At 36.9% G+C, this 11,207-nt stretch overlaps 3 protein-coding genes across 4 annotated transcripts in view; 2 read left to right on the top strand and 1 right to left on the bottom strand.

Annotated features, from left to right (window-relative positions):
* Positions 1-1,907, top strand: part of sirt7 (sirtuin 7) — a 17,588-nt gene extending 15,681 nt beyond the window's left edge. The window contains exon 10 of the mRNA XM_016459537.1: positions 628-1,907. Within this exon, the coding sequence (XP_016315023.1) occupies positions 628-829 (202 nt within the window). The 3' untranslated portion in view covers positions 830-1,907. The remainder of the gene's footprint in view (positions 1-627) is intronic.
* Positions 1,488-3,658, bottom strand: rbbp9 (retinoblastoma binding protein 9). Its single transcript, XM_016459538.1, has 5 exons — positions 3,431-3,658; positions 2,826-2,868; positions 2,641-2,746; positions 2,273-2,358; positions 1,488-2,190 (listed from the first exon to the last, which is right to left on the bottom strand). The coding sequence occupies exons 1-5, from the start codon at positions 3,524-3,526 to the stop codon at positions 1,967-1,969; spliced, it is 555 nt and encodes a 184-aa protein (XP_016315024.1). The 5' UTR covers positions 3,527-3,658; the 3' UTR covers positions 1,488-1,966.
* An 827-nt stretch (positions 3,659-4,485) lies between these two features.
* The window catches only part of arhgef3 (Rho guanine nucleotide exchange factor (GEF) 3), a 55,686-nt gene continuing 48,964 nt past the window's right edge, over positions 4,486-11,207 (top strand). For both annotated transcript variants that reach the window (XM_016459548.1, XM_016459547.1), the window contains exon 1: positions 4,486-4,730. In XM_016459548.1, coding sequence (XP_016315034.1) covers positions 4,696-4,730 — 35 coding nt within the window. In that variant the 5' untranslated portion in view covers positions 4,486-4,695. The remainder of the gene's footprint in view (positions 4,731-11,207) is intronic.

The raw sequence follows: 11,207 nt of genomic DNA, 5'->3' as shown, positions 1-11,207 counted from the left end.
TACATTCGGCAGGCAATTATACAATAATAATATTAAAATAGCGGGCCAAATCGGCTGCCAGGCCACCGGGAATTGTCCCGGTTCTCCCGATGGCCCGTCCGTGCCTGATTTCCACAGACACGTAGAACGTGCAGGATTCATATATTGTCTTTTTGCTGCTGAATATTTACAGACCCTAGTCCATATCGCGTTTTGATTCAAGTGTACTGACCTACTTTTGATTTATTCGTCCAAAATGTGGCATATTCCGTCGGCGTTGGGCTATAGGACTTCTGTTTTTATGACTGGATTCTACGAACCAGTCTGTGTTTTCCGCATTTGCGGAAATTATGTCTCAGAGTAATCAGTGCAATTTGGGAAAGAAATCAATTAAATCTGTATGTGGATGTGTGTAAATATTCAAATGTAATCACCTTTGTAATCGTTAACATTTTCATAAGTAACTGTAATTTAATTACACATTTTTTCTTAGTAACTGTAACTGATTACAGTTACATTTATTTTGTAATTAAATTACGTAACGCCGTTACATGTAACTAGTTACTCCCCAACACTGGAAGTCTCATATTTTCATCCAAAGCAGCTGTCGGTTTTATTAATATTGCCTGGGATTTTTATGAATAACAGATCACAAGACCCCATCTTCAGCTTGGCTAAACCACTCAGTCCACAGGAGCAGAAGAGCCACACTCGTGAAGAGATAACGCCACCTGCTGCTCTGGAGGACGCTTCGCCAGACACACAGGCTCAGAGTGAAGCTACAGCGGTTCAAGGCGGCTGGTTTGGAAGAGGATACGCCAAAGCAAGGAGGAAAAGGAAGACTGTGTAGTTTCTAAAGCATGACATGCCACGCAGCTGCTCAGTTGGGTTAGGATCACACTCACTGCTTGAATACATGTTTCTGATTGGCCATTACTGATGAATGTGATCTGAAAAGATATAGCTGTTTTCCTCTGAAAATAACTTGTTGCAGAGTAAGCAGGTTTACATGATGGTTTGGCTTTGCTAAGTGCACTTTACTTCCAATTTCAGGTTTATAGAATAAGCAGTATATGATTCTTATGACCGCAGTTTTATGAGAACAAGCTGACATTTGTTGCTGTTGTTGTTTTTTCACCTAAAATTTAAAATGATCTTTTACATTCTCATGTTGTTCCAAAAATAAAAGATAAAAACAGATGGAAGTGAATATAGACAGACAGAATGGAACTGTTGCTGTAAACAGCGTGAACACTCCGCTACACTTCCTTGAACGTGACACAATGTAATGCGTTTAGAACAACATGTGGATGCGTAATTGACAGCTCATTGTTTGTGTTATTAGACTTTAGATTAGAGTTGTTTACATGAAGTCAGTGTTACTGGATTGAGTAAAAATGAATGCTTTATTTCAGTCCACTATTAAAAGATTGAATTAATTTTATCAATTTAATTAGATATACAGATCCTCAACCAAATAATAGAATGTGTATATATTTCAATCAACTGAATTATGTTGACCCTTAATATGGTGCTATAGCTGATTAGTACCAGGATTTACATTTGAACCTTCCCTGTTTAAATACAGGATTTTATGTCTACATAAGAAGCAAGAAAACCCTCACATGTGGACTTTATTATAATTGTAAGAACTTGAACTGAGATCAGTGTTTGGATGCTGTTTGTGTTTGACTGCTGTAAGTGCCATTACTTCTACGTCTTTGATTTTGTATTAATCACTATGTTCGCTTCGTCTCAGTTTACACGGGCATTTTATTTCAGACGTGTGGATTTCTATGTACTACTGTAAAGAAAGCTTGAGTATTTGAAGATTTACATGATATACTTGTATTGAAAATAAATGAAAATGTTTCAACATCTGCCACAATAATACACCGCCATCACTTCTTCAAACATACATGATTCATTTGGCCCCTAAAAAATTAAAATGAGTATTTCTAAACACACACGGGATGAGTTTTTGTTTTTAGCTGTTGGTTTTGAGGCGTTTTATTACATCGATGAGCTCTGGAAAGGCTGTGTTCTGGAAATGCCCGCGGTCTGAGTATTTCTGTAGATCTGTCTTCAGTCCATCAGCCACTTCCTGTTGCTCTTCCCAGGGCAGGAAGGGGTCGTCTGTAGATCCGAACTGAATTATGAACTTCACGTTTGTTCTCATCTTCTCCCATTCCCATGGCCGGCTGAAATATCCTGAGCGTAATGAGAGAAGGCACATAACCACACAGCACACTGCTGGTAACTGATGTTATGAGTGGTTTTTACTCAAACTCACCGCTCTCGCGTTCATTCTCATCTCCCAGGTCTGATGTGTACGCACCTACCAGAACAACCGCAAAAACATTGTGTGTTTCTGCATACCTGAAAGCAAGCAATCAGTTTAAAACAAATAGTTTAGAAATGTTCCTCGTCACTAAAAACATGCATTTAGTCAGATTAGTAAACAGTTGTTTGGTGCGGAAGTATTTGTCTGAATATTATAGTTTCAAACTTCTTTTATAAAACTGCTGGCAGGGATTGAATTGGATGATCATTTAAGAAGCGTACATATATAAATACATAGATTAAGTGCTTATTAATAAATAATATAATAAGCATAAAAGCAAACCTACTCAAATATGCATGTGAAGAATCACTCAGTACCTCATGGCAGCAGCGGCTCCTGAGCTGTGTCCGATGATGACCGTTTCTTCATCACATTTCAGCTGCTTCTCCATGAACGGCAGCCAGATGCTCTCTCTGGCAGTCACTGTCAACTCAAATACAATATATTATACCAGACATATGATTCAGATCTCCTGTAATACAGTTATGTGAATTTATACTACCAGGATCCGGCATGTTCTTCAGCGTACAAGACACATCTGGAATCTGCACAAAATGATTTGAAAAATCATCACATAATATTCAACCACTGTAGCCCTATAAAGTCTACTGTATCATATTCCATATGCAAATGTCTAAAGCCTCTAAGTTATCAACATGATCAAAACTTTGCTGATAAACCACCTTCAGAACATGGTTCATGTGTCTTTTTGCTGTGAAACATAACTGATTTTTATGAAGTAAATGTAAGAATAACTTGTATTTTGTTATGAGCACTCACTGGACTGAAGCAACAGATTTACTTTAGGTTTATTTGTTCATCATTGTGCTGCAGTGCATTATATGCTGTTATTAAGATCTCGTTGATTAACATCACAAGATATCAGAATTCTCATCTCATAAATACCAGCAAATGCACCATATTGCACATTTTTCCTCAGTATCGGCCTCTGAGTTTTTTTTTATTTCCATTTCAAGGAAATGGTTTTCAGACTACTGTTTGACATGTCAGGCTTGGCAGGGTTGAGTAAGGTGAAATGCTCCCTCTGTCATTATGACAGCTGAATGATGTCTGCATGATTTCATTCTCTCGTTCAACTCATCATACCTCGTTTATTCGTTGCTTTGCCCATCCATACCAGTTACAGTGCTCAATGTTCCCTGCGCCGTTTCCGGGCACGATCACTGCTCTCTTCAGAGGCATTTATAACCCAAGCTCAGCTCCTCAGTCACACAGAACCACACAGACCCCTGCACGGAAGTGAACACTGCGCACACGTGTTCTTGTCCTGCTGCGCAGCGCCACCTAGAGCACAGTCCGCCAGGCTGCTCTCCACAGCACGGGATATAAACTGGGAACCGCCAGAAATACTGTCAGAATTGTGAGATAAAAAGTCGCAATTACCTTTTTTTTTTTTATTCCGAGGCGGAAGCGGCCTTCGCTAATGCTCACATACCATTTATTTATACATAATTTGCTGTTTATTTTTTTTAGAGATAAGGTAGTAAAAAAATAAATAAAAAAATAAAATTCTGGTAATATGCCAGTTCATATTTTCATGAAGGAAATCACAATGAAATGTATAATTCACAGAATTCACAGTGGCTTATTATTCTGAAAAATATATAGGCTACAGCGGGAAAACTGGAGTCATATTTGATCTTTTTACCCCTCTTTCTCTCAACAATAATGTTGATGTTATTTGTCAACTTCTTATTTATTTATTTATTTATTTTAATTTTTTAAAAGGAGTGAGGTGCCTCAAACGTCGCAAGGGGGCGCAACGGTGTAACAAGGTCACTGCATGGTTGTGAAAATATGTATTTATTGTTAAAACCCGATCTCTTCAAATGATTTACATTTTTTATGAAAATGTTACACTGAAAGCAACAGATCTGGATAAACTGGATTGATATGAAACATATATAACCTATAGCAAATCTAGTGTTTAATGGATGCAGTAACTTTAACTTTAAAACAATAATAATAAAGTTTTTTTAATCTTGAAAAAAAGGCACGTTACTTTGAGCCTTTTATTCATTAATTAATTAATTTTTGTGGGACAGATCCGTACAAGAGCATTGACGCCCCGGGTGATCTGTCATCAGTAAACCTCTCCCATCCGACTGAGAGGAGGAGCGTGTGTGTGTGTGTGTGTGTGTGTGTGTGACTGCGTGTCAGAACAACCGCCAGCTTTTTTCATATCAAAGTCTAAATGCTCGGCTAGTACGAAGCTATGAAAGTTCACACTTCTACGTGTTTGTTTGCTATGCGAGACGCGTGCGCGTGTAACTGAATATGAGCCAGTCGGACTGATCGGTGATCAGCGGTGTGAGCGAGCGCGAGCGGCTCTCTGGATATCAGCAGATTCAATGCAAACGAGTGTCGGAGGTGATGAAGGATCAGGGTAAGGACTATTTCCGTTATGAAATAAAGCGCTTATCTAGGTCTATATTTATTTAATAATAATAACAAATGTCAAAACTGGGTGATACTAACCGTTATTGGCCAATAAAATATGTATCAATCTCTTGACTGACAAGCACCCAGCTAACAAAAATATGTTCTGAGAACTTTTCGCTAACGTTACTGTAATGTTATGAAAACAGTATTTCTAAAAGACTAAAAGTTCAAAACGTCCAGTTTTTTTAAATGTTTAAAACCCCTTTCCTTGGTTATTGTGAACGTTAGAGAAAACATTAAGGCAGCATTCCATTTTATCTTTTTTTGTAAACATTGTGGGAACGTTACATCTGAATGTTCTCTGAACGTTCTGAAACAAGTAGTAAGTTGTAACATTTAAATACGTTAGAGGAACATCCAACTAAAACGTTTCAGGAAAAGCAGTCCACAAACGATGTGTAAAGAACATTTAAAGAACATTATTAGAGACAAACATTCTGTTAATGTTACTAGATGAACTGTTGTTTACAACTTTTGCCAAAGTTTTGAGAACATTCCCTGTTAGCCTATAACTTCTCCTGGACAAAATATTTGGCCTTTTGGATGCTCATAGAAAATAATCCTCTGTAATCATCTGTTACGCTTGCTAATTCAATATTTCCAAATTTCACCCAAATATGAAAGTCTTTAAAAGCACAAGATAACATATCTTATTATATACAGTGGAGTCTGCATTGAAAATTTGGCATTTCAAATCTAATTTAAACTCTGAAATATACAGACTTTTTTAGGAGTGGATACACTCTTTCATATGTGTTCCAGAAAGCGACATCTCTCATTATAAACACACACACACACAGCACTGTAATTCACTAGTGAGCCTGTTTGAGCCTTTCTTTCTTAGCTTTTCACATGCAAAGTCTCCAAACATAACACGATGGTGTGGCGTGCTGGATCTCTCTTGTGTTTTGAATTGTAGGAGAAAGGTCTTTGCTTGAGGGCTTCAGGCTTGGTCGGTTAGTCTCTGGTCTCTGCATGTCTTTGTTTGAGAGTACAGCAGTAGGTGGTTTTCGTTCTGTGTGATCAGACATGTGAGAGTCTGTCATGACAGCTGTGGCCACGGGTAGGTCTATACTTTTATTCCCTGTATATTTAGATACTGCAACAGATGTCTCAGTGACCGAGGGGTTCAGAAGTCACTGTGTCTATAAAGATATGAACTTGTAAGCCAGAAGGACAGATGAACAATCACTGGTCATGGGACAGCAGATCTCTCACCTGTCCAGTATGTTGGCAGGTGTTTCCTCAGACCCCACGAGGTCAGCTTCAGGTCTGTCTCTCTGTGAAGATCCACAACAGTCAGGTTTTCTGGCTGCGCAGGCCGATCAGAGATGACAGCCGGATGGGCGAGGAGAGCAGCGAAGCGTGTCGAGTCCTAATCCCCAGCTAATGTGTTCAGAATAACCTTCTGACCGGGCCTGATCCTCGCGCTCCTCTTCCTTGGTTGGATTAGGGAAGATTTCTTTGGTCTTTTCACGGCAGACCCAGGCCAGCTTCTACAAATGCTTGTGATCAGCCTCTTCTCTCCCACAGCGCACATGTCTTACATGCCCATGTCTCATAGAGAGCCCATGATTATATGTATTATAATGATAATCTCTGTTATTTGAATTAAGAGCGCTGTAGATCTTTTGATTCATACAGTACGTGTCAAAAGTTTAGAATAATTTTCTGTTGTTTTTTTTAAGGATCTCTTATAATGCTCACAAAGGCTGTATTTATTTGGTTAAAATGCAATAAAAAAATCGTAATATTGTGAAATATGATTACAATTTAAGAGAAATATTTTATATTTAAATATATTGTAAATTATAATTTATTTCTGTGATGCGCAGCTGTATTTTCAGCATCATTACTCCAGTCTTCAGTGTCACATGATCTTCAGAAATCATTCTGATATTCTTAACTGGTGCTCAGTCATAGTCAATTATCATTGGTACTTAATTATTAATAATCATTCCTATTAATACCAAGGTCAAAAGCAGTTTTTGCTGCTTAGTATTTGTGTGGAAATCATGATACATTTTTTTCAGGATTCTTTGATGAATTAGAAGTTCAAAGAACAGCATTTATTTAAAATAGAAATCTTTTGTAACATTATAAATGTCTTTAATGTCAGTTTTGATCAATTTAATGTGCTCCTACTGAATAAAAGCATTGATTTTTATTTGCATTGATAATAATCAGAAATGCTTCTTGAGCAAAATCAGAATATCAGAATGATTTCTGAAGATCATGTGACACTGAAGACTGGAGTAATGATGCTGACAATTGCATTATAAGAATAAATTGCAGTTTGATCAAATAAATATAATCTTGGCAAGCATAAAAGCTTCTTTCAAAAACATTACAAAGTTATAAATATTCCAAACTTTTGACCGTTAGTGTACACCTCAGCTATAAAAAGGGGATCTGAAACTTCACTTGATCATACTGATCTCCATTATTTCCCATGAGATATAACCAATGACAACGAACAGCGACTTTCCAAACCTGTATGCAGTCATTCCAAAATGAACATTTTGTCATATTTTTTTTCACTTTCATGTCATTATGAAACCCAGCCCGATCTCACAGGAAAACATAACTCTTTTATGAGGTTATGAGTTTGTACGATGTGAATTGGACAAAATGCAATGTTTAGAAAAATAGCAGGAAGGTTCACCCGGTCACTAAAATGAAATCAAAATGAGATTGAACTAATTCGTACAAATTAACCACCAAATCCAAAATGTAAAATAGTGACAAACTGCCATGAGATTGTGTTGTGTAAACCTGTATGACTTTCTGTCTTCCATGAGATGCTTCACAGATTATACATTTTGACATTTTCCATACAACATAGTTGAAGGGTTAGTTCACCCAAACATTTGCCATAATAGATTCACCCTCATGTCCTTCCAAACCCATAAGACTTCTGTTCATCTTTAAAACACAGCTGAAGATATTTATTCTGAACAGACATGCTCACTTAATTTGATCCTAACATATGCACATTGATGAACACGCATACATAGGGCACATCAAATATGGTAAGGACAAACACTCAAACATGATCGCGAGACGTGCAAGGACAGTGAGGTTTGTTTTTGCATCAAGCATGCACATTTAGCTTCTGTTCAACTGTACTTTTCAGTTTACAAAGGTGAAGGTCATACAGGTTTGAAACGACACGGGTGAATAAACAATGACAACATTTTCATTTTTGGGTGAACTATTGCTTCAAGAACTGAAAGGTCCTGATGTGAAAGTGAAAGTTCCCACACAGAGGTTTGTGAATTCCAGGGTTTTCTGATTTTGAGAAGAGAAATACTTCTGTTATGTTCATGGGAGGAAGTACGAGTTTAGACAGAACCAGCAGGCAGAAAACTCCCTTTTTTCCTGCACAGGTCAGGTGCTGTCTGTGCACGCTTACTCGAAGCTCAAACTGTTTATGAGTCTCTATAGAAACAGACACGGCCTTCATCTCTAGCCTGAAATGATATCAGAATGTTCCTTCACTGCTTACTCTAAGCAAGGAGATACTGTGAAGATTCACACAGACGGACACAGACAACACTCAGCAATGCAGGCTTGAGAGAGTCAATGAAAACTCAATATGTAGTTTCTCAAGCCTAACGTGACCAGCTTCGTTAAATCTTACATTTAGGCAATTGAGTTTAGAATATCAATATAATGACAGAATGGCAAAATATTCAAGCAGATTGAAACATTTTTGACCACTAGATGCCATAGTCCCAAAAGGTCTCGAGGACCATTAGGTCATGGTCCCATTGAGAAATACAAAAAAAAAAAAAACTATTGTAGGATTTATATTGAAACAGTTTTGACTCCGAAATTGCTAGTAAATTGTATACACATACTTACAAAGAAATGGCGGATAACATTGAATTAAATTAAAATTTGAAGTAGTATTTTTGTTAAACTCCAGTAATGCTGTCCTGACGTCTGATGGAGTTTTATGTGAAAATGCCATCAAAATTCCCTTGGTTATTTTTTATGAGGCTTGAAGAAATTAGAAGAAATTCATCTGAAATGTTTCTCATGTAAAACTATTTTTGTTAAAATCCAAAATTGTGGTTGGGATTTCTAGACCAATGTTTCAAAAGATATAAGTGTCTGACCCTAAAACTGCAACCGGAAATATACAGACCCTCTCTATTTAGTGTGCTAAATTCATTTACCATGCCAAAAAACATCTGCCATAGGTTTATACAGGCTACCATCGACTCCCAAACAGTTTTTTCAAATATAGTTTATTTACTGATAACCAGACATGTTAGTCACATTGTAGCTTTGAGACAAACGAGTTTCCCTTCACAGTTTTCAGAAAGCAGAAGAGATGGGAAGGCCTTGAAACATGGGAAGTGAGTGACTGGGAAATGGCGAGTTGTAGTTTGGAGTCGAGTTACACGGAATGAGATTTTCTTACAGCTGTTGAGCGGCTCAGTTTGCACCTCCTGTTCTCACATACTCACTCTTTCTTGAACTGAGAGCTCCATGCGCTCCCTTGTGTCCTGCGAACGTGATTGCCTAATTCAGCCGTCAATCATCAAGTTTTGCTTTTATTGAGGACGGTAAAAGACGTGGCCAAAAAATGTAGAAAATGTAATTATAATTAAATATAACTGTCAGTATTTATTTAATGTTGTCAAAAAAACTGTGCACATGACTATGAGTGTTTTTATTTGTAACATATAATTATAATGCCTTTGTCATGAATAAGCTGGAGTCTTTCTGGTCTGCTTTGGCTTTCTGCACCTGTTGTCCAAACTGAAGCCATGATGCAGACTGCGGCTCAGCTGTGATTAAAACGCCTGGTTTAAACTGACAGGTGGATTTTTGCCCACATTGCTTTGTTGTATCTGTGACATCAGCAGAGGAAGGGACTCTCTCAGTCTCTTTGTGGTAAAATAGGGGGTTTCTTTATACCACATGTGCCTTTTTAGATTCAAGTAAACTGTTGTTGCCTTATAAAACTGAAATCACTTTTCAAGCAAAACATTTCACTGGAAAAAGTTTGCACATATTTTTTTAAATACAGCTTTTATTCTGGGTGAGAACCAATCAGCTGTGAGCAAATGAAGTGACATGTATCTGATGTAATGAAGCCACTCCCCCTGTTTCTCTTGCTCCGAATTAAGGACAAAATTGCCTGGCTTTTGATGCTAATTATTTATTATTTTTATAATTAATATTAAGCTTTTCAGTTCATGTAAAAAAAAAAAAGTAGAATATTTTATTTATATTATATAAAATACAACATTTTAAAAATGACTAAGCTTACATGTTTTCTTTAGTTGTGAATCTAAATAAATGATTAACTAAATAAGTTCAGTTGATTTGTTTTGCTTTGAAATAGTCAGATGTTTTCTTTCAGCTGTCTTCTCAAACTTTCACGACAACTGCTGTTTATTCTCTTCATTTAACAAAAATCTAGTTTTGTTTCTAGTATTCTAGTTTCAGTAAAGCACTTTTTAGGTGATTGTACATACATATTTATTAAACTTTGTATTTTAAATAGTAGAAAATACAGTGAAACTGTGCACCTGTAACACTTGTTGCTGTGTAGAGGAGAAAGAGTGCACGACGAAGACGAAGATTCTTTTTTATTAGATACTTTTTTAAGTGTGAAAAGTGATTTGAAGGAAGAATTGAGGATGTTTGTACCCTGATTTTAATAGGTGTCATGGTAGCACTTTACAATAAGGTTCATTAGTTAGCCACTTTAGTTAACATGAACTAAGCATGAACAATACTTCTGTGTCACGTCATGATTATGAAGGTGTCATGTCAGTCTTATGCACACCCCTTCAAGTAAAGTGTTTCCGATCATTGCAATCCAAGGTGAGGTTTTGGTTTTCTAGGGCAGCAGCTTTTAGCAAAGCAGTAGTAAATGATACCAAGGGAGGAAAGACAGGAAGTGAAGCAGAGGGTATGAGAGTCTTGGACCACAGGAAGATGCTTCCACTAGAGACTGTGCACTGTAAACAGAATCGGTAACCTGTTTTGATAAGGTTTCATTTGTTAACATTAGATATACTAACACTATAATGAAAAATGCCTCTAAGGTATTTATTAATCTTAATTCATGTTAATTTCAACATTTACTAATGCATTATTAAAATCAAAAGTTGTGCTTGTTAACGTTAGTTACAACAACTGTAGTTTCATTAACTAACATTAAAGATGAATAAATACTATAATAAATGTATTGTTCATTGTTCATTCATGTTAGTTACTACATCATTAACTAATGGAACCTTATTGTAAAGTGTTACCGATGTCATATTTGTAAGGGCAGGATGTCTGATGGCTTTAAAGGGTGAGGCTCTACACTCATGATGTCGTGGCTAGTCCTGCTTCGCCAGCATGTTCAGTGCAGTTGTGTGTGTGTGAGTGTGAGTGTGAGTGTGAGTGT

This window comes from Sinocyclocheilus anshuiensis, unplaced genomic scaffold, assembly GCF_001515605.1.
Source record: "Sinocyclocheilus anshuiensis isolate Anshui unplaced genomic scaffold, SAMN03320099.WGS_v1.1 scaffold2209, whole genome shotgun sequence".
Lineage (NCBI taxonomy): Eukaryota > Metazoa > Chordata > Actinopteri > Cypriniformes > Cyprinidae > Sinocyclocheilus > Sinocyclocheilus anshuiensis.
This window is presented reverse-complemented; position numbering and strand designations above follow the sequence as displayed.

Excerpts from the sequence above, each read along its gene's own strand:
- rbbp9 (XM_016459538.1), bottom strand. The coding sequence starts at position 3,526 with ATGCCTCTGAAGAGAGCAGTGATCGTGCCCGGAAACGGCGCAGGGAAC. Across the intron at positions 2,869-3,430 it reads CAAAGCAACGAATAAACGAG|ATTCCAGATGTGTCTTGTAC; the intron begins GTATGATGAGTT and ends CATTTTGTGCAG. Across the intron at positions 2,191-2,272 it reads TGAGAATGAACGCGAGAGCG|GATATTTCAGCCGGCCATGG; the intron begins GTGAGTTTGAGT and ends CATTACGCTCAG.